Source organism: Moschus berezovskii, chromosome X (assembly GCF_049115385.1).
Source record: "Moschus berezovskii isolate FMDL1 chromosome X, NW_MosBer_1.0, whole genome shotgun sequence".
Classification (NCBI taxonomy): Eukaryota; Metazoa; Chordata; class Mammalia; order Artiodactyla; family Moschidae; genus Moschus; species Moschus berezovskii.
The window spans coordinates 92,682,905-92,707,380 of record NC_142488.1 but is presented as its reverse complement, the minus strand read 5'-3'; the positions used below and the strand labels follow the sequence as shown (position 1 = coordinate 92,707,380).

Genomic DNA, 24,476 nt, shown 5'->3' with positions numbered 1-24,476 from the left:
ATAGACTGGTTCCAAATAGGAAAAGGAGTATGTCAAGGCTGTATATTGTCACCCTGCTTATTTAACTTCTATGAAGAGTACAACATGAGAAACACTGGGCTGGATGAAGCACAAGCTGGAATCAAGATTGCTGGGAGAAATATCAATAACCTCAGATATGCAGACGACACCACCCTTATGGCAGAAAGTGAAGAGGAACTAAAGAGCCTCTTGATGAAAGGGAAAGAGGACAGTGAAAAAGTTGGCTTAAAGCTCAACATTCAGAAAACTAAGATCATGGCATCCAGTTCCATCACTTCATGGCAAATAGATGGGGAAGCAGTGGAAACAGTGGCTGACTTTATTTTTCTGGGCTCCAAAGTCACTGCAGATGGTGACTGCAGCCATCCAATACAATAATGTAATTAGCCTCCAATTAAAATAAATAAATTTTAAAAAAAGACGCTTACTCCTTGGAAGGACAGTTATGACCAACCTAGACAGCATATTAAGAAGCAGAGACATTACTTTGTCAACAAAGATCCATCTAGTCAAGGCTATGGTTTTTCCAGTGGTCATGTATGGATGTGAGAGTTGGGCTATAAGGAAAGCTGAGCACTGAAGAATTGATGCTTTTGAACTGTGGTGTTGGAGAAGCTCTTGAGAGTCCTTTGGACTACAAGAAGATCCAACCAGTCCAGCCTAAAGGAGATCAGTCCTGGGTGTTCAGTGGTAGGACTGATACTGAAGCTGAAACTCCAATACTTTGGCCAACTGATGCAAAGAGCTGACTCATTTGAAAAGACCCTGATGCTGGGAAAGATTGAGGGCAGGAGGAGAAGGGGACGACAGAGGATGAGATGATTGGATGGCATCACCGACTCAATGGAGATGAGTTTGAGTAGACTCCGGGAGTTGGTGATATATAGGGAGGCCTGGCGTGCTGGGGTCCATGGGGTCACAAAGAGTCAGACATGACTGAGCGACTGAACTGAACTGAACTGAGTGAGCTCCTCGTTTCTTTCTGGAATAGCTACAGAATTCTTCAATACCCTTTAATAACCTGCCTGAGATCTGCTAGTCCTAGCATTCTGCCTGGCAATTGTATTTTAGCTTCTTTCCTCAAAATGTAAAGGACAGAAGGAGCCAAAGTTCACTGCAAGTCGTATGTTTTTGAGAAGTATTACCAACAGTTCTGTGGAGGAACAAAGAGAAGGCTTTTCACTGTCAGTTTTCAGGATGGAGCTTATAAAACTGTGGTGTAATAAAAAGAACCTTAAATTTGAAATTAAAATATCTGTTCTCAGGTCTACTTCTTAACTATAAGACCTTGAGTAAGTGAACAAACTGCTGAGTCAGATTCTTCATTGATGAATTTGGATCAGTAATTCCTGCCATAACAGATTACTTAGAGAATAGATGGTAGACTAGTAGAAAATTTTATCTATAATATACATTACTTGCAATATATATTATATACATTTATCTTTTTTCTTATTGTTACATTGAACCTAATTTATCTTAAACAATAAGCCTATATAGAGATAAGGGACAATCGTGGGGAAATACAGATGATTGATGATCTTCTTGTCAAGAGACCTTCAAGAATGGCAGTCTGTCATGGTCACCAATTTGATTTTGGCCAGAATTGATGCATCCAGGGAGGCTGATTGATGCCAAGGAAGCTCATAAACAACTGATGTACAAACCAAAATGCCACTCCCTTTTTCAGTTTGTAGTTACATGGTAAGCTGAATTAATAATAAAAGAGTCACTTGGCAATTATGAGATTAGATTAAAGGGAGCTTAGCTCATTATAAGGTAGGTTTACCTGTGTTCTGTTGAGGCCAGTGAATTTCCCTGTGCCAAAGTGGAAAATGTCTCTGGTCTGGTGTCTTTCAGATTCAGCACTTCTCCTCTGGACATTCCTGAATTTATATTCTAAATTCTTCTCTGACTTCCCCTTTCTCTAAATTCCATGATATTATCTCCTCTTTTATGATACACCCTAGATTTTGTAATATCACTAATTAAGCTACAGGTAAGTCACTATTCTCTGAGCCTGGGGTATATTAAGTCTCCTTCCATTATGTATTGATTTAAATTTTCCGACTGTCACAGTTTTAGTGGTACCCCACTGGAACAACCTAAGGCTGCTATCAGGTACTCTTGTGTTGGCTGAATAGGCCAAGTGATTAGCCTGGATTTCTCATGCTCTTTTAGCCCCGATGGGCATATTATATTGCATATCAGTTCAGTTCAGTCGCTCAGTCGTGTCCGACTCTTTGCGACCCCATGAATCACAGCACGCCAGGCCTCCCTGTCCATCGCCAACTCCCGGAGTTCACTCAAACTCATGTCCATCGAGTCGGTGATGCCATCCAGCCATCTCATTCTCTGTTGTCCCCGTCTCCTCCCACCCCCAATCCTTCCTAGCATCTAGTTATTTATTCAATTAAGTAGGGAAAATGGATAGGCTAATTTCCCCTGCCTACCTTCTATTGGGTTATGTTCTACCAAGGTTAAATGAAATAGTTAAATCCTGAAAGCTCATTAGATTTTATTTGATTCTGAGAATAATTTTATGATTCTGTTCTCCTGTAGATGAATAGGGCCTGTGGCCTAAGAAGTATTAGATGGTAATCTTCCTAAGCCAAAAGCTAATTTCACAGAAACAACAAAATATTGGACATGAACCCAGTAAAAGGCAACTCTAATAGTTTCCTGAGATACACTTCAAGCAAAAGTATACATGTGAGATATAGATGTGTTCAAAACAAAGTGCCAGAGACTATTCTTTTTCAGATAGACTTATCACTTTCAACAGTAAAATTTCTCAAATATTTAGAAGAGAGTTAATTTGATAAAAATTGATTTACACAAATGTATCAAGAACACATCTACTTATTGCACTTATCAAGAATCTTTTGTAAAGAAAAACACAATGGGCTGTACATTTTAGACACTAGAAATATCGGAAGTTCCTCAGTATTGATGATATAATTACCTTTTCTGGTTTATTTTATTTGTTCCAGATTTAATCTACAAAATTGAGCTTGCAGGAGGCCTGGGAGCAATCTTCCTCCTCCTTGTACTGCTTGTGGTCATCTACAAATGCTACAACATTGAATTAATGCTCTTCTACCGACAGCATTTTGGAGGTGATGAAATTGCAGATGGTAAGCTATCTTTTGTTGTTCAAGCTCAATTAAAAAGCATGAATTTGTGATTATGTAAGAGAATATCCCTATTCCTAAGAGATACATGATAAAAAATTTAAAGTTAAAAGGCTATGACCAATGCAATTTACCCTCAAATAATTCCAAAAAAAAAACACTTTTAATCTATCAAGAAAGCAAGCAAAGGTAATAAAATACTAACAATAGATGAACCTGGGTAAAGGATATATGGGTGTTCTTTAAAATAGTTTTATTTCTTGAAATTATTCTTAAAAAATAGTTTAACAAGGAGATATTAGTTGATCAGGAGATCAACCAATGCTGTCAAAGCCCTTTCCCTTACTAAGAAACAAATTACTTAATGTAGCTTTTTGCAACTGTGTATTCTATAATATTTTTTTCATTTGGTGAAATTTTAACTGTTAATGTTTATGGCATTGTGTTTTGTACCATTTGTTAAATAAAAATTTTTAAAAAAAGAAACAAATTAAGAACCAATTTCATTGTTTTCTCTAGAAAATTCAAATTTAGGTAAAGATCATATTTAGCTCTTCCTGGCATCAAAGAAAACCCAAATTATTCAAGAAACATATTAATAGCCATAGAGATACTTGATTTAAAGCTAATAGTACATCTGGACTCACATATTTTGTGTGATTTTGTAACACAATTCTCAAAGGTGACTTCAAAGGAAAAAAATTCTGATTGTAGCTTATAATTTTCTTATGTTTGCCATTCTTGGCTTGTGGAAATCTTATGCTGCTGCTGCTGCTAAGTCACTTCAGTCGTGTCCGACTCTGTGCGACCCCATAGATGGTAGCCCACCAGGCTCCGCCGTCTCTGGGATTCTCCAGGCAAGAACACTGGAGTGGGCTGCCATTTCCTTCTCCAGGAAATCTTATGAGATATTAGCAAAACATTGTACTGAGCCTGTTTCTTTGAACATTCAGAAATGAGTTAATTTTTCAAGAGAACAAACTACCATACTTCCCAATCAAAACTAATAAGAAATCATGACATATCACTCCTTATGCATACAGTCTTCACCAGCGAACTACTGTAAGCCTTAGAAATGTGTGTATGGAATGCCCAAGGTAAGCCAAGATAAAAAAGAAGTCCAATTGTAAGTCATTACTTTAAAAAGCCAAATTTAAATCTTAGTTTTCACTGTACTAGAATAATGAAAGTTAGAGCTTTTGTTTTGAGATCCTCAAAGAAGAGTTTATGATTTTGTTTTATTTTTATAGTGATAGGAGAAAGACAGAGTGGTGACAATAACATCAAAATTTTTGAGGAACCTTTGATATTGGTCTTATTGTTACTATTATGTGAACAATGATATGAGTATGTTCTAATTGACTTCTATATTTTCACAGTAAATTAGAGAAATGCTGTTTGATGAATACATGTGCATGCTTATTATCAAAGCAGTGTTTTCACCTAATGATTGTAGCAGCCTATTTAAAAGTATCACAGGCCCTTATTCAGATATATCTTTTTTTAATGATATTTATATACCTTTATTAATATGGGAAGTCATTCATAATTTGTGTTCAAGTCATAAAAAAATTATGGATTAGTATTCACACTGACATTTTCTTTTTTTTTTTTACCTTACATTAATATATTGGTTGGTTTTGCCATACATTGACACGAATCCGCCCCGGGTGTACATGTGTTCCCTTTCTTGAACCCCCCTCCCACCTCCCTCTTCCCCATATCCTCCCTCCAGGTCATCCCCGTGCACCAGCCCCAAGCATCCATCAAAAAGAATGCATTTGAATCAGTTTTAATGAGGTGGATGAAATTGGAGCCTATTATACAGAGTGAAGTAAGCCAGAAAGAAAAACATCAATACAGTATACTAACACATATATATGGAATTTAGAAAGACGGTAACCTTAACCCTGTATTCTAAGTCACTTCAGTCGTGTCCGACTCTGTGTGAGCCCATAGACGGAAGCCCACCAGGCTCCCCCGTCCCTGGGATTCTCCAGGCAAGAACACTGGAGTGGGTTGCCATTTCCTTCTCCAATGTGTGAAAGTGAAAAGTGAAAGTTAAGTCACTCAGTCGTGTCTGACCCTTAGCGACCCCACGGACTGCAGCCTACCAGGTTCCTCCATCCATGGGATTTTCTAGGCAAGAGAACTGGAGTGGCTTGCCATTGCCTTCTCCGTAACCCTGTATACAAGACTGCAAAAGAGACATAGGTATATAGAACAGTCTTTGGGACTCTGTAGGAGAGGGTGAAGGTGGGATGATTGGGGAGAAGGGCATTGTAGCATGTATATTATCATATGTGACCAGTCCAGGTTCGACACATGATACAGATATATCTTTAAAATGAGAAATTAGAGCCTGTTCTGACCATGATTATAGGCTCCAACAACATGTATGAAAATGTAGTCAGTTACCTTCAGTTTCTGTATACAATAATTAATACTGGAAAATCTGACTCCTTAACCTGTACACATAAAATAATGAGATGAAATATGCTATCGGGGAAAATTTCACTGTTTTCCAAGTGCCAATGAATGGCTAAATGGGAATGGCAATTAAGAGTGTTAAAGATGCATTGTCTATATGAAAGTACATGAAAGGGAGTCTACTGTGATTCATTTGCTTTAGGTCATGATTACAAGCAATTTGTTAAAACTTTCTGTAAGTAAGGTGATATAATTTATTAAGTTCATCTGAAATAATTATTTTCATCATCCATATCCAATAACCCAGACTAACTGATCAGTTGTAGTACATATTTGTAAGATTAAATTCATGCTAATATCATAGGACATTTTGCATCCATATCTTCAATATTCCCAAGTGACCAAAGATGACAAGTAATCTAGAGCATTTTGGTTAGAGAATTGAGTGTACTGATTCCAAAGCAATTATTTTAGGGTAAAAAAAATGCAGTGGTGGGGGACTTCAAGGGTTTTCAGCTGGAAGGAAAATTAAAATAGTTTATATTCCTACATGGAACTTGGACTTTAAACACGCAATCTCTGTGCTAGTTGAATGGAATACTAAAAAGTCAGCAGGTATATAGTGAGGATGAATAAATGAATATTAAAGGCCTTTTAGATATATCCAGTTTCACGATGCCAAATGTCGGCTAGATAGCCTATTGAATTTTTCATTTCTTTATTTAAATATTTTGACATCTCAAAGACACACCATAGTTTTACCCATGTACCTTTTTTTCATGTTTTGTCTTTGATTCATATCCATAGTAGCATTTCCTGAAAGTCATTATAAAATGCCATATTTTTTATAAAATAAAATCTACTTTGACTTCTTAAACATCTTTGATATAATTAATTTCATTTCAATTAATCGATGCTTGCTTAATTTATTTGACCCTTGAATTATGCAGTCGTTAAATACTTACTGTTTACTATGTACCAAGCACCATGAATGATGTATTTACTTACATATTAAATATATTCTTCATCTGGATTAATCCTATACACACACTGGTAGTATAGAAAGCATTGGGGACATAGTAATCCACAAAGTTACACAGTCTTTGCACTTTAGAAGCTAAAGGATTTAGTACTGTGTTTAGCAGAGGCCCAGAAGAACTGCATTGTAAACAGGAACCACTTCCTGATGGTGAACAGGATTAAAATGAAATTTTAAAATGGGAAGGACAGTGTGACAACAGAAAAATTCTTCCACAATTTGGTTCCCTTCATCATAACTTCTCTCTTCATTGGGAATAACCAGCCCTCTCCTTTATAATGCTTTGTGGTGTTTTCTGGCTTCTCAGATGAGTATAGTCAGCATGATTTAATAAAGAGAAAGGCTCATTAGCCTCACATAAGTGGTGTTGCTGAATGGCAATTCGGTTTTAAAACAATTTTTAGGACTTGCTGTTAGCCTTTATTTGCATCATATCATATCATTGATATTGCTTTATCTGTCTTGCTCCTCTTTGTGAGCAACAGCTGTGGCTATTCATGAGGTTTTCTTGGCTGTCTACATAGAGCTGAAGTGCATTTTTTAAACTGTGGCATCTGTGTCACTGCTTGCTCACTAGCTGGCATCCTAGGCCTTCTGGGACATCTGACATAGTAGCTTTGAGAGCTCTCTTCCTGCTCTTGATGGTTACCATAAGCTCTTCACCTTTAGTTCATCTTAAAGGGACATAACTGAAACCAAGAGCAACCATTTTCCAAAGAATGATGTATTTCTAGAATGGTATGTACAATTTGTTATCCAAACATGTTGAGAGTTAACACAAAGACATCCATGTTCTTTGTCATAACTTGACTTGAGATATAGGAATATTTTTCTGAAAAAAAAAAGTCTTGATCCCCGGGAGAAGGAAATGGCAATCCACTCCAGTATTCTTGCCTGGGAAACCTCATGGACAGAGAAGCCTGGTGGGCTACAATCCATAGGGTCTCAAAAGAACTGGACATGGCTTAGCAACTAAACAACAACAAAAACACCACCTATATTAGTGTATAGGTGAAGCAAGTAAGGATAGAACCAGGAATATGGAGATTAGGCATAGTTGGAGGGCAAATCGTCATAGTCTGGACAAGCAATGGGGCAAGAGTCTAGAAGTTCTGCCCAGATGGGTAAAAGAGTCAGGTAGTCATAGTGGATGGCTAACTCGTAGTAGATGCCCAGCAAAAAGCACTGTTGAATGAATTAATAAGTAGTTGAATTTCAAGAGGTTTGTGAGTTAGAGTTATCAGAGTCAGAGGAAACTAGGATCTAGTCTGACATTATGGAGTTTGAGGCAGCAACACCATCTATCAAGAAAGATGAAATACATTTTGCTCATAGAAATGGATCTGTTTGTCCTTTGGCCTATTTTATTCTTCCAGCTGTGTATCATCGGCAACTCTTAGTCCCAGGTGAGTAATTATAGCTGGAGACAGTCAAGGGCCTGCAGGTGCATCCTGAGCCTGATTGGAACAGGGGCAGAGGTGCTAGGATTACCAGGAGGTTCTTATATTAGCATTGCTTGTGAACATTCTCACTTCCAAGTGGGGTTTTATGCATAACAGTGGAATGTGCCTTATTTGTAAGCCAAGTGATCTCAACTATTGGGGCAGTCCTCCATGTGCGTGTGTTCCTAAGCAATCAAGTAACCCAACAAAGGCTCACAAAAGTCTTTTCTAGCTAGAGGACAGGCTAAAGGGAAGCCTCCTGGCTTCAAGCACCATCTTAACATAAATAACCAGAGTTCTTTTCATGTGGGGGTAGTGAAGCCTGGAACCTTACTAGAATTAGAACAATATAATCCTGACTCAGTTATCACTACAATAGTCAAAGGGGTCCTGTGTGCTTCTTACCATAGGGTATTTGTTGTTATTGTTTGGTCTCTAAATCATGTCCAACACTTTGCAACCCCACGAACCATAGCCCGCAAGGCTCCTCTGTCCATAGGATTCTCCAGGCAAGAATACTGGAGTGGGTTGCCATTTCCCTCTCCAGGGGATTTTCCCAACCCAGGGATTGAACCCAAGTCTCCTACACTGGCAGGCAAATTCTTTACCACTGAGCCACCTTGGATCCCATAGGATATTTATATCTCTTTACGTGCCTATCATGCATACCTCTTTCAGCAGTTAGAACCAAATTATTAATGGTATAAGGAAAATGACTGGCTGCTTCATTCTGTAAAGTATATTTTGGTCAGGTTTTAACTATAATCAGGTCTGTTTTAATGGAAAATATTTCTGTGCTTTAGAAACAAAATCTGAAATGTTTTCTGGTCTTTTAAAATTATTTGCAAGTAACTATGTTTAATAAATACTAATCATTCCATATGAGTCTAGACTCACCACATTAACAATTTTTCTATAAATAAGGGAATTTTAAAAACCACTATAACTTTTCCAGTGTGTCCCTTCTAAAACCAGTGGGGACTAATACTTTGAGTGGCTGTATTCATTAATAAAATCAGGGAAAAACTCTGTGTGTGTATACACATACATACACATACACATTTTCTCTTTGGGGAGACTGGCTCTGAGCCAATACAGCAAAGGAAGGAAAAATACATTCTTAAAGCACAGTTAACTCTGACTAAATGGGTGAAGGGAAAACCTAATTTGGCAATATTGGAAGGATGTGTATTTTTAAACAAAGGCTTCTTTTGGAAGTTTGTGTCAAATTAGTTGGCCATGGATTGAACAAGAATAACAGGCAATGCACCTGTATAAAATCCAGCTGCTGTCTCTAATATTTGGTAATGAACTGCATTTTGTATATGAGGATGACAACAGTAACCAACTGGAAGTATGGCATGTGTTGCAAGTAGAGTCTCCAGGAGTGAGGCTAGATTATTTCGATCTTCCACACTCCAGGGCCCAGCCTCTTTTGGATCTCTTACACATATTTGTGCAAACAAGGTATAGTCTGTGACCAAGTAACAGAGCCAAGCCAACTGGCACAGAAAGAGTTAAGATTCATGACTTTGGTCTATGTAGTCCTTCATTCAAACACATTGAGCTAATCATTCACACCGAAAGTTACAAATAATTCTCTTTTATTCTGTCAAAACTGTATGTTGCCCATTGCATAGCAATTTCAGTTTATATCCCGTGACTATAACTGGATTGTGTTGAAATGTACTTTTTACAGCATGACATGTGACTTATTTTTTCTAACTGTTAATGATGGTTATTACTCCTTATTCTAGCCTGTTAATTATTACAGATATTTAGTCCTGAAAGAGAACCTGCTAATCATACATACAACCCTTTTGTTTTTCTTTGTATCTAAGACAACAAGGAATATGATGCCTATCTCTCTTACACAAAAGTGGACCAAGATACTTTAGACTGTGACAATCCTGAAGAAGAGCAATTTGCTCTTGAAATACTGCCAGATGTGCTGGAAAAACACTATGGATATAAACTATTCATCCCAGAAAGGGACCTAATTCCAAGTGGAAGTAAGTACTTTTGAGTTTTGTATTTTAAAAGTTTGGTTTCACTTAAGAAGTTATATGGAGACTTCAAATGTCATAGCCAAGTATTTAGTTTTTTTCTTACAGGAGATTTTATTAAATTCAAAATTTTCCCCAATGCCTGTGTTATGACTTTCTAGCATCCAAATTTTTTTAAAGGCACTCTTACCTATATTTTAGGTATGGTTTTAAAATTGTGATTTAATTGTACATTTTATTATATTGCCTTAGTGCTCTTAGAAAAATGAAGATCCTTTAAAACTGTATAAGTCAGATCTTTTTTTTGCATTTCAGATTTTCAATGCATTTCAGTTCCAAAACTGATCTTCTGTCATTATGTTTCCACTTATACCTACAATCATTGTCACTAATAACTCTGAATTTAAGACTTGATACTCATTTCCAGATTTACAGAAAAATCCACTTAAACATAACTGAAAGACACATGCACCTGAATGTTCACTGCAGCACTATTTACAATAGCTAGCACATGGAAGCAACCTAGATGTCCATCAACAGATGAATGGGAAAAGAAGCTGTGGTACATATACACAATGGAATATTTACTTAGCCATTAAAATGAATGCATTTGACTCACTTCTAATATGGTGGATATTATACAGAGTGAAGTAAGTCAGAAAGAGAAAAAAACAAATATCATATATTAACTCAAATACATGGAATCTAGAAAGACGGTATTGATGAACGTATCAGCTTGGCAGCAATGGAGATGCAGACAGAGAGGATAGACTTGTGGACACACAGGGGGAAGGAGAGAATGGGACAAATTTAGAGAGTAACATTGAAACATATATATTACCACATGTAAAATCAGCTAGCCAGTGGAAATTTGCTGTATGATGCAGGGAGACAACCAAGAGGGGTGGGATAGGGTGGGAAGTGAGAGGGAGGTCAAGGGGGAGAGGGCATACAGATACCTATGGCTGATTCATGTTGACGTATGGAAGAAACCAACACAATCTTGTAAAGCAATTATCCTCCAATTAAAAAATAAATAAAATTTTAAAATGTATATGAGGCCATGGGGTGTGGCACCTCACTGCGTATTTAAATTCTTTTTAAGAAGTTCTAGACTATGGGGAGGGCTTGAGTGCCACTTTTCAATTATGCTACATATTGAAAGTTATATGTGAGTTTTCAGAATTCAGGTTCAAGTAAAAAATATACATTTTTCTTTTACTGTTCAGAGTATTGTACATGGTAGTATAAGATAAATACAGAAAAGATATAGCCCCTACCCTCAAAGAGCTTAAAATGTCATTGCAGGAAACTAAAAGTGCTAGAATTAGTTTGCATGTATTTATGAACATCCCTGGGAATAGGAAATTAAACTGTAACCACAAATCAGAATATGGTAATTTATACACAAGGGCTAACAAAATTAAAAAGCTTATATTTTCAGTACTTGACTATATATAGAATATTTTCAGATACATTGTTTCATTTCACCCTTAAGAGCAGGCACTATTATCTTCATCTTACAGATGAGGAAATAAGACCTGAAAGAAGTACAGTATCAGTTAACTGGCAAATGGTAGAGATAGAATTAGAACCTAGATCTGTTTGGTTCTCACTCCTCTAGATCATTATTTATTCCTCAATAATGTTAATTAAATGATCAGAAGTCCACCATGGTCACTAGCTGGCAAGAAAGAAATTGAAACAACTGAGTTTTGGTTGTTCATCACTTTTTCTCAGTGTGCATATATTTCTGTTATGTTTGGGTTTGCACGTGAGTATGCACACTTACACATTCATAGGAAGAAATCAGACAATATTTACTGGTACACTACTTTGAACAAATATAAGACTTCCTCAGATTTCTTGCCTTGGTCCTCACCTCTTTTCTTTCTGTAATTTCCTGTATTTTCATGACTTGAAATGCCAGTTCTACATTGATTGAACCCCAAGGAACATGCTGATACCTCAGAGTCATTTTTGATCCTTTGTTATCTCTCTCCCAAATCCAGTGTCCATTTGTATCTTTTCCATGACCACTTCTACCATTCTAGTATAGGCCCTAATCAACTTATTCCTCAATGCCTATTACTCTTTGCCTTCATTATTTTTCCTCTCATCCATCTAGTCCCACTAATATATATACCTCCTTCCTCATGTCTCTCCCCTATTCAACAATCTTATATACTTCACTATTTCTTACAAGATTAAGTCTACTAACCCTTATTTAAACACTTCTACAGTCTAGTAACAGCCCAGATTTATCTCCTAAATTTTTCTCCTACCATTTGCCTTACCCATCCCTTACTCACTTCCCTTACCCATTTCCCTTACCCATTCCCATACTCTAGCCAAACTATGCCTTTCATGTACATTGTATGTCCTTGCAATGCTTTTGTTCATGTTAGTCTTCTATACCTTTACAAATCCTATTTATCCTCTACATATCACTGCCTCTGTGAAAACTCCATAATGATTTCTAACTCTAGAGTACATGGGGTATAATCACTTGCTTGACTATAAATTTTGTATTCCTGTGATATTTTGTATTATTTTTGTATGTAGCTTTCTACCTATGTATGTCTTATCTTCTCAGTGAGATCGTAAGCTCCATGAGGGCAGGGACTGTCTCTCATTCATCTACATATCCCTGTTATAATCTAACAGAATGCCTGAGCTCAGTAGATGCTAAATAGATGCTTGCTGATTTTGTTTTAATAGTGTTGGTTTAAGACAAGAGGAAATGAAATAAATAAAAGTTTTAATATTTGCATGACAGTATCTGAAAGGCCTTTTAAACAAGTGAATAAGAAAGCTAAAAAGGAGCTTTCTGCTGAAAGAAAATGTAATTCATAGGAATAGTCTCAGTCCTAATGTGTATTTTTTTCAGATATTAGAAAGAATATCTACAAGAGGCTGAGGTTGGTCATTAGTGAAATATCAAAAATATCCTTTTAGTATTTTTTGTTTAATTCATTAGATTACTATGTATTTTTTGCATTTTTTGCCAAGAGCATCTCGTTAACTATCAAAATTCTGCAACATCAATTTTTAGATAGTGTCCTAAATTGTATTCAGATAATAGCATTACCAAAGTGGAATTTATATTCTATGTCAAGTCACCTTCAGTAGGATTCAGTGTGGATTCAATTTCTGCCTTATTGCATTACAAATTTGTTGGCACCACAATAGACAGTCTTTATCAACCCCACTAAGTGACTTAAAAATGTCACCCTTCATGTCTGAACATGTCAACTTTGATTATCTTTCTTCTGACCCAGAAAACAATACTTCAACATTGTGCACATCAGGAAAAGAAATAGGGACAACTTGGAACACAGGTGAACCACTTTACCTGAGACCCAATAGAGGACGCTTGCTTATTATATAAAGCAGCACCTAGTGTGCATGGGTCAAAGTGAGACACATGAGACCCAGGGTGAGATCATGAGAGCAAGAAAGATGCATCCGCAAATTGTGTTTTCTTCATTCTCTCAGTTTATTTTGATAATTTGACAGGTCAATTGAATCAACATGCTGTGTTAATTTAGTCAAACAGGTGGTAGAATATTTTATACCTCACTGAGTCAGCTAGTTGATTGGCGAAATTGATTAGTTGTTTTGGTGTCTTATAGATAGGCCTGAATGTCCTCCTTGACCATGGGATGTGAGGCTTATACAAGTCATATTTCCTAGCACGAAAGTACAAGATTTTAATTGAGGACTGTAATATACAACATAAGGGATGATACGAGGTTGTTGCCTTATTTATCCTGACATTTAAAGAACTTAATATAAAAATACTCAAGATGTTATTAGGATGAAGAGAGATTTTATGGTCCATAGAAGATCATTTTAATTTTTTGATATGATACAACAATTAAACTAAGCAGGGAGCTGGATCCTGGGTACTCAATGGTACACAGGAAGGCTGCTTTTACAAGTAAGGGACAACTATGCAGTTTTCAGATGCAACCACTGGAGGGTGTTTGATTTTAATCCTTCCTTCCTGAATGAGAAAATTCATGTTCTCTGAATTCCGATTTGCGAGTGTAACCTGCAGAAGTTCTTAAAAAGGCCCTTTGACAATTTTTCCTTTCCATCAACATTTCAGAGCTGGCTGAGCAGTCACCATGTCACGATTAACGAGTTTTTCCTTGGCATTTTTAGCACGCATTCAGGAAGTCAATGAAGTATATGAATAATATACTTGATTTACACATGAATGACAGAGTAGAACATTTTGGACTTAGTGTATATGTGTTATTAAAGAAGCTTCTATGGTCTGTAGTCGCAGTCATTGGTACAGATTTAACAGGTTATGCTATATAAATATAGACACATTCCTGTGGGGGGGCACTAGTTACAATATTATAAGCCGTGTTTGTCCCTCACATCTCATTTAAAATATGTTGACCCAAGACTGCTCCTTCCTCTAAAAACTAGCAGAGAGGCATTTGAGGATTGTAAAACAGACTTCATAATATCACTCTTGACCTACAACAATAATTTTCAATGAATCAAACTAATGAAATTTTTTATATAAACCTATTCATGTTTAACACCTTCATGTTTTATGTATCTTCAGTTTCTTTTTCACCACTCTCATGGTATTTCAACTCAACCTCATCAACACACAAATCTCTCCAATGCATACGGTTTCAAAAGTACATGAATGTGTCTCCCTTACCTTATCTTCCCCTCCCCTTCCCTCTCTCCTCCCCACCACCCACACATGTGACCATGAGGTCTCAGAAAGCTTGAATGTAAAGATGTCACTTTCTAAGGTGAGGTGTATGTAATTGTACTCTCCTTGCATGCCCTACTAGGGAAGTGTCCTTTGGCCATCATGAACCATCACAGATGGGAAGATCTGACACAAATATTTTTCCTAAATGCTAAAACTAGAAATCTTTAGATCTGGACATTATTTTCCTGGCAGTGACCTACCTTTCCATTCTTGAGCCTGTGGCCAGAATCTTCCTTATGTTTTCTCAGGTTTGGTGCCTGAATGTGGCAAGAATTCCTACTTTCCAGTAAAAGTTTGGTCTGTCTCTTCCCAGGCTAGAAACATCTGTAGTAGAATAGCAAAAGCAACTTTGTTGCCAACAGGCATCTGAATGTCAGAAGTGACAGGCAACCAAAAGAAAGCCAGATAGAAAACACCCTACTCAAACTGCCTAGAGACACAAACTTGAGAAGTAGAGATTTTCTCACCCGTGCAGCTGCTGGGTTTTGTGGTGTAAAGTACTATACACAGAGCACATTGTGTTCATGGGGCCTAGTGGATCCTTTAGGAATGAACAGATGTGCTCTGAAGCTGACATATGACCAACAGAACCCAGCTGTGCAGTTGAGATTCTGAGATTGGGGACATTTTTGGATGAGTACCATTTAGGCTTTTGAGTCCATCTTATCTCAGTGTTTCTGCAGAGATTAGAAAACATAAAAATATAAAACTTTTTCAACTGATCAAATGGACAAAATAGCACTCTAAGACTAAAAGTAGAAGCAACCAAATCCTGTAGCTTTTGCTTGCCTTTTAAGAGAAAGTGAGTAGGATCCTTAAGAGTACATATGAAATACTTAAAAACAATTATAAACTGAGCTAGTTCTGGCTGAAGCTTTAGAAAAATCTATAGTTGATTAAGTAGACATGAAAGAGAAAAAAGCCTTTCAAAAGCTTTTAGCTCAGTTTCCTCTTCTACCCATAGGAAGACTATGGGGATCTCTATGTGAGTTATTCCTGCATTATTTCACCAGAGAAAGACATTAGTGAATGAAAAATATCATCATGCATATGGTTGATCAGCCATGTCTGTTGAAATTATATTTATGAATTTGGCTTCAAATATCAAGTTGTCTTTTCATTTTTTTTCATGCTCAAATTTCTGTTTCTCTCACTCAAGAATCCTAGGACTCCTTCAGTAATTTAAGGTAAAAATTATTATGTCTGATTACATTCTTGCATTTGCTAGACTTTCCTCACTATTCTAATCTTCAGTTATTTAATGGCCATGTGATTGTGCTGACATTGAAATAACAAATGACTGGAGAATACATCTGGTGTCAGATGATCCCTAGTCGCTTCTGAAGTGAGGCATGCAAAAAAATTTTTGTACATGGATCTGTAACTATTCATTGCCAATAGTTTCTCTAATAGCTGGACATATTGGACGTCATTCAAGTAAATTGTCCTTGGGGAGTAATAAAATCCTTTTCCAGGCAATCTGACGTCTGTGACCTAAAAAGTGTGAGGCAGGGGTGAAATGCACAATCATGGAAATTTAACACATTGTATACAATTTACTTACATGGAATAAAATTATATATGCCCACCAACCTCTTCATGTTAGAGTCTAGAGAGAGGGAACTGTAAACTGTATCCAATATGACCAGCAAAGTACTGTGGTCAATGGACTGAGGTTTCTCATTCAAAGTTTGAGCCTCTGTTGTGTGGAATTTCAAACAAAGCATCTACTTTTGGGGAAGCACAGATAATAAACACCTTAAAAACAGAGTTGAAGATCAAGATAAAATTGTCTTAAGTACCAAAGGAACCACAGAAAGTACTATGTAAGCAGCAAGTTGTCTTGTTCCATATTTATCGAGATTGCACTGATTAGAATGACAAATCTACAGATTTTAGGGCATGAAGTTAAAAGAGAAAAGAAGGAGGGGAAGGATATTTTGCAGACTCTTTGTTTGCTACTGTCCACATTTTCTTTCTTTCAGTATTCTCTGAATGTGTTCCATTACCTACCTCTATTCTCAGTGAAGAGGTAAAGAAGAAAACAAAAGAATTCAGAAATATGGACAACATTCCAGAGTAGATTCTGCCCACCATCATGCCTTCCTGTCCATCCATTGATGAAATACAAAAGCAAAGGATTCATTACCAAAAATGCAGCTTCCAAAGTCAAAACTAAATAAATCATGGTTTCCTCATTCACAAGGACTCAACAAATCCATGTTAACTATTGATCAGCTTATTAATCAGAATCAATTAGAACCCTTACAATAGTCAATAGAAATCAAAAATCCTGCCCAAAATAATTTTATCCCTATGAACTATGAGCTATCAAGTCAAGGACTTGGAGGAGGGGGCAGGGAAGGTTTTTGTAGGGCAAGTAATATTACACACTGTTTAGAAAGCCCCCTGCTCCCCTCACACACACCTGGCTAAATAAAAAAATTTGTAGCCTCAATCTCTGTGGCAGACAACACAGACAGATTCTTACATCTGCCAGAGGCAGAAGCAAGACCCGAAAGCTTTCACATCAGCCAAGATAAAGAGTGAGGTTGTCAACCTGTGTAACTCTTTCAATAAGTTAGTATTAAGCATCATTATTTTAAATGCAGGTAGTATTTTCAGTGAGACTACATTATAAAGTACCTCACTGTATGCCTCTGTTTATACCAGAGGTCTAATAACTTTCTCCAAATATATAGTGCTGAATAATACATTTTTTTCTTTGATACATGTGAAACCTGTATTATTTTTGCTGGTTTCTCCCCACCAGTTATAGGAGTGGATCCATCTCAGTCATAGTCAGAAACCGTCGTGTTTTTGATATATGAATCTATAGGTTTAATAAATATCATTGCTGATGGCTATTTGTTATGTAATATTCACTAAAATTAGTAGAATATTATCAATTTTGACACATCCCATCTCACCCTAATGATTTGTCTGTTTAACTGATTTTGGATATACATAACTGTGAGTATAAGCCTACCAAGATTCTATTGTTTGAACCTGACAAAGTAATAAATTATGCTTTTACCTACAGACTAAGTACTTGTCTCTTAATTTTTAATATGCCTACTACCCCTAATAATGATTCTGACATAAGCAGCAGTGTCAACACAAAAATAATTTATAATTAATTAGTTTGAAAATCAAATGGTTAGTAGCTAGTAGCAAGACCACATAGAAATTTATGCATAAGAGTGTTTTCTCCTTGTGCTTCTGCCTATATCCAGAGTAGATTTAAAGCCTGGCATTTAGGAGTACTGAGTTCTTTGGGAAAAGTATACACACCCCATTAGAAGAAACTTCTTGGGGCTGCCATTATATTCTTCCTGATTCTATTTTGTACTTTTATTTCTTCTTTCAGTTTACTTTTTTGCTTTGATTATAAGTGGCCTGTTTTCAAGTCATTTTTGTAGATTGAATCCTACTTTTCTAAATACACTGGAATTTTGGTTTATACAACTGCCCATTTTTTTCTTTACAAAATTGTGAAGATCACAAATAGGTTAAGTGTAATCGCTTTGTTTCATATCTAGTGTGGTTTCATATCCTTGTTTAGAGAAGCAGAAGGCTGTCAGACACAACCACCCATAGTTTATTCTGTCATTGTTAAGTTACTTCAAAATTTTCAAAGAAATAACTTAATATCCTTTCATGTAAGGGAAGTTTTGTAGTTTTATGTGGAAAAAATAGTCTTTTAAGGGATTTCTGCTACTTGGTTGCTAAATTTACCTGAACAAGTCAGGGCAAGATTTAGCAAGTATTCATGTGTGCTTTGAATTTAGGAATTAAAAAAAAAACATTTCTTTATTATCTCTTCATGGTAAGAAACTTTTTTAAATGGCTCCTGAAGGATTCTAACATGTCTCACAAAACCACAGCCCTACCATGGCAAACACCACTGCCTGTCAGGGACTACACTAGCTGTGGACCAGCAATGCCTTAATTTGATACCTGTTTTCTGCTTAGTTTATTTGGAACTTTTCCAAACCTAAACATCCTGATTGGTCTCTAATTTAGGGGTGGCAACCTTTCTCTGTAAAGGTTCAGAGAATAAATATTTTAGGCTTTGTGGGTCATATATGGTCTCTGTTGCATCATATTCTTATTTTTTTAAACCCTGTAAAATGTTTTAAAAAATCATTCTTAGCTCACAGGCCATACAAAAACAGGGCATGGTCCTAATGGATCAGGCTCCAATTCACAGTCATTGGATGCAGACATGCAACTCCAGGGGTTGGGGAAAATTCTTCTGTGCACTTGCTGCATAGGAGCCAGCAATAACTCCCTGGATAAAGATTAGCAAGTAAAAAATATTGTTAACTCTACCTGTTGGGTCCCTTGCTAATTTAGTATTCCTTTCATGGTGTCTAGTTCCTTGTTTGTTTTTCCCAAAGACAAAGATACAGAAAGCAAAGATTTAGGAAGGAAGGGAGAAACAGGGCAAAGAGAGGTAAGCAAAAGAGAAGGGAGAATAAGAAGGGGAAGTGAGAAAGAAAGCAAAGAGGGAGGTAAAAGGACAGGAGAGACAGGACAGGAAAAGAAAAAAAATGAAAGGGAGAAAGAGGAGCAAAGGGGTGAGAAAAAGAAAAAAGCATAGAGAGAAAAACAGAGAGAGCAAGCCAGAATATGGAAGTGAGGGCCCAGTTTCTCCTTCTTTTCCTTAGAGCCAGACAGCTCTTAGAGGCACCTCCCCAACTGCTTTCAAATACTGAGATTGCTGCCCAGCCACTGATCAGCATCCCAAGAAGTGAAATGTGGGCTTCACATCTGAAAACTTCCACTTGGTTTTTCACCAAGTGAAATGGAACACGAAATTCGGGGCCCAAGAAAGTGGCTTGTGTTTTCTTTGGGACACTTGGGCTGTGTCTACCCAGGGAAAATTTAGATGTACTGACTGACTGACTGACTCCAGTGCATATGATTAATGTATATATAGGGCAAACCAGGATAATTCAGACCTTTTTTTCTTCCAGAGCAGGTTTTCAGCTGGAATTATCTGGATGGTTGCCTCAACTCTCCACTAGGCTTTGCCAGGATAAGCAGAGCCAGTGTAGTATGCTGGAGAAAGGGGCCACTCCCTCTCTCCACGGTTCCCTTCAACACTCACACCCCATGCAGCTGAGTGTAATGGGATTCCTCTTGACAGGCATTCCTTCTGGGGGGCAAATGCAAATTCTGCCTAATTAATCTCTAAGAAGCCCCTCAAACCCTAAATGTTGCATTCTGCTTAACTGTCAAATGGCAAAGTATAATAGACAAGTGAAGGGGGAGAACCATATTAATGGGGCAAAAATTGTACCCTGTTCCCTCCCCCAACAGAGAAAAGGGATAATAAAGCCAAAGCCTCTGTGTGTGTGTGTGAGTGTGCTCAGTCATTTCTGGGGACTCTTTGCGACCCCATGGACTATAGCCCCCGAGGCTCCTCTGTCCATGGGATTTTCCAGGCAAGAATACTAGAGTAGGTTGCCATTTCCTTCTCTAGGGGATCTTCCCAACCCAGGGATTGAATCCCCATCTCTTGCGTCTCCTGCATTGGCAGGCAAGTTCTTTACCACTGAGACACCTGGGAAGCCCACAGTCAAAGCCTATGACATCCCAATCAAATTTATTAGTGTGTGTGTGTATTGTTTCTCTTATGACTGTGAACACTTGAGCTGTCATTTTCTTTAAGTAGATAGAAATCTGTATAGCTGTACCTTTTGTATTTTAAAGTATAGTTAAAAAGTAAATTAAGCTACATCCCAACACATAGAAATAGTGTTGTTCATATAGGTATCATTTCTGTGACAAATGTGCTCATGACAAAGTTTGTACAGATAAATTTTTAAGAATTAAATGTAAAGCTACAATGAATGAGGGAAGACTACTACTTGGGATAACCCCTCAGTAAATCATTTTGTAAAGAATTCTTCTGTAAAAATAACAATTAACTCATACATAATCTGGTAAAGTTGTGTTTTCATGGACTCCTGCACTTATACCATGATTCTGGCTTGGGATTTTGTTTTGTTTGGAGGAAAGGTGAAAAGAATAATGGGAAAGATGCATGATAGTTTATTTTACTGTATCTTACAGATTCAACTTCTAATGATGAAGCTTCCCACATAACTTCTTTCTTTTTGGGAGCAGAAAGAAAGGAAGAAAATGAAGAGTCAGAGCTGTTGATACATTGGGATAATATTTTTCCACTCTATTGAAACTTTCTACCTTTCCTTCCATTCTGTTTCACCAGTTCTCTAAATGACAGAGTGATAAATTCCCCATTGCTCCTTGTGTGGTGTTTTTGTTTTGTTTTCATTTTTACTTTTTGCAGATTTCAATACTGTTTTTTTTAAACATAATCTCTAAAATAAAATTCTGAATGGGTTAATTTTAATAAAATTCTTAAGGGGTTCCCTCCCCACTTAGAAGTTGCCTTATCACCTCAGATACAGTCTCTGTAACTAGTGCATGAAAAAGTCCTGAAATGTATTAAGTAAAAAGCAAAACAGCAGTTAACAACAGTTTGTTAAATGGGCAGTTCTCTGTGTACCTCTCAAAAAGTTGTTTATCTGTAGGGTGTAGAGAGTTTGCTCTTTTTCACTTGTGAAAGTGTTCTTGCTGCCAAACAGTAGAAATAAAACCCTGGGAAAGAGAAGTCATCTGTAAAAATATGCATCTGTAAAATAAGTTTCTCTTTTCAAATGACTTGCACTGAGCTGCTTGGTGGCCCCACACTATGTACTGGACGTGACAACCTGAAAGTAGTCTGTAACCTTGGGCAGATTTGTAGTGACAAATGTTGCTATGCTTCTGTAAGCACTGCTTCTGCTAGAGGGCACTGTACATTAGACAAGGCCTTGTGCTCTGCTTAGTAAAGACAGCTCGCTGTTACAGCACCTGTGTCTAAGTCTCCATTTGTTAACACATGTGTGTGTTTCCCTTTTTGGCGGATGCAGCTTTGGGAAGCCTGGTTGCAAAAGGATTCCATGGGATAAACAAACCTAGAGTTAGTTGAGTGCTTTTCTACTAGGAAAAGACCATAACTTATTCACCTTACTTTCAGAATTTTCCCACAAAGTAGAGCAAAGACTTCTCAGTTGATAGACTCCTCCTCCTATACTGTTCATTCCACACCATCCCCCATTCTCCAACTCCACCCCTCACTCCTCCTCTGAACAAAGAGCAGCTGGTTCAAATTAAACTCATGGGCACACACAAACCACTTCCCTATCTCCAGGTTTGAAGAACAAAATGGAGAACCTAAGGTTGCAAATAGCAGAAGATATTCTGAAAAACAAGCTATGATTTTAGAAGAGATTTTCCACCATCTCTCTCATAATTATCTTTGAAGTATAATGTAATATATATAAATTATGTACATAGACCCCCCCCTACTTGTTTAGTAGTTGGAAACTTGAGGAAAAGCAAACCAAACCCATAAATACAGTGACCTTCATTAAAACGCTCCATTTCTCTCTTCATCAACCTACTGATTGGTCACTTAGAGTACTAGCCTGAAGGCTTGTCCTGAATGAAATGATTCAGTAAATAAAAATAACTGAAATACACCTAAGCTCTGAAGAAGTCAGTTTATATTAGCTAAAACACTGTAAGTAATGGTGAGGGGAAAGAAAAGTATTAGAATTTTTTTTTTAAGGCAATGAGCTTTCTGAGTGTGCAATACAAGAAAAGAAAAGGTGATGTATGTTAGTGAAAGACTGGATCTTTGCTGTACTAGAATGCAAGCCTACTGCTTTAAAGACTGGGAATGTCTTTGTTTTACTCTTTCTCTCTTTCTGTGATTTGTAGCCTACGTTGAAGATCTCACAAGATGTGTTGAGCAAAGCAGAAGACTTATTATCGTGCTAACTCCAGACTATATTCTCAGACGAGGATGGAGTATTTTCGAATTGGAAAGCAGACTCCATAACATGCTAGTCAGTGGAGAAATCAAAGTGATTTTGATTGAATGTACAGAATTAAAAGGAAAAGTGAATTGCCAGGAGGTGGAATCACTAAAACGCAGCATCAAACTTCTGTCCCTGATCAAGTGGAAAGGACCCAAGAGCAGCAAATTAAATTCTAAGTTTTGGAAGCACTTAGTATATGAAATGCCCACCAAGAAAAGAGAAATGCTTTCTCGGTGCCATGTTCTGGACTCTGCAGAACAAGGACTTTTTGGAGAGCTCCAGCCTATACCCTCTATTGCCATGACCAGTACCTCAGCCTCTCTGGTGTCATCTCAAGCTGATCTCCCAGATTTCCACCATTCAGATTCGATGCAAATGAGGCATTGTTGCAGAGGTTATAAACAGGAGATGCCAACCACCACCTTGCCAGTACCTTCCTTAGGCAACCACCACACTTATTGTAACCTGCCTCTGACACTACTCAATGGACAGCTACCCCTTAACAATGCCCTGAAAGATACCCAGGAATTTCATAGGAACAGTTCCCTGCTACCTTTATCATCCAAAGAGCTTAGCTTCACCAGTGATATTTGGTAGTGGAAAATCTGAAGTCCTCTGAACAGCTATGTGTGCATACAAAATTTCTCCTATACCAAGCAAAAAGTACACCTAATAACTGAGGTGCTGAAAAAGTGTTCAGAGAAAACTGCACAGAAATCACTTTTGTATCTAATTTTTGTTTACATTTCCAGAATAGGTGGGGGGATAGAAGGACCTGCTTTTGTAGTATAGTACCTTGTTCCAATGTACAGTTTTGATTTCTTCCTTAAAAGAAAACAATTTTAAATTCTATTGTTTTAGAGTAGATTTTATGATACTACTTAGACTTCAAGTTTGGTAGGTAAGTTATGTTCCCCATATTTATGAATATTTCAGTATTCACATAGTATTTGAAAGAAGGAAAACTTAAAGACTTTAATTGAATTTGAAAATTCTGAACTAAGTTTAAGAGGAAACAAGAACTTCTATAGAGTAACTGAAAATCAGGAATTATCAAGAAAGAATTGTTGAGACATCCCAATTGGAAGATTGTATGTAGAGGAAGATCAGCTAAGAAAAAAATGTGATTGATAAGTTTAATGTCTTCAACATAATGGACAACTTCTGTATACTAAATCAACAGTGCATGATGACAGCTTTTAGTTTTACTAGGCAAGCACATTTTCTGTAGGCAAACTGGTAGGTAGGTAAACAACATGCATTTCTTAAGCAAATGAATAGATAGGCTGTTAGCTCTTTTAGGATGATGTTGAACAAACCTTACTGCTTTTTACCCTATTAACAAAGTTTTACAAATTTGAAAACACATTTTAAGTCAGGCATTTTATTGTTTGCTAACAAATTCAGATTTGGATTTTTTCCAAATGATCTCTTGACTTGCTATAAGTTTTACATGAAGATGCTCACATCTTCCTTTTTGCAACACCGTTGGAGTCTGAATTTAAATAAATATTGACTGCAAGTGTCAGCAGTAGAAAAGAAGTGACACAACAATATTCACAAATGAAGTGCTGAATGATTCAAGTTTACTAGTGGTAGAGAAGCAATTGCAGTGATTCTCATCTGAAATGTAGTTGTGAAACAGACTACTCTGAATATACACAATATCTGCTTGGCCATGTGTGCAAGACTCCTTCAGAAGTATCTCTATTCTTGGTGCTTCAAAGAGTATATTTTATAGACTAAACTTCTT

General features: G+C 37.0%; 1 protein-coding gene across 1 annotated transcript in view; it reads left to right on the top strand.

Moving 5' to 3' along the window:
- IL1RAPL2 (interleukin 1 receptor accessory protein like 2) overlaps positions 1-23,320 on the top strand; it is a 625,896-nt gene extending 602,576 nt beyond the window's left edge. Inside the window, exons 7-9 of the mRNA XM_055437631.2 lie at positions 3,015-3,158; positions 9,908-10,078; positions 22,623-23,320. Coding sequence (XP_055293606.1) covers positions 3,015-3,158; positions 9,908-10,078; positions 22,623-23,320 — 1,013 coding nt within the window. The remainder of the gene's footprint in view (positions 1-3,014; positions 3,159-9,907; positions 10,079-22,622) is intronic.
- The last annotated feature ends 1,156 nt before the right edge of the window (positions 23,321-24,476 follow it).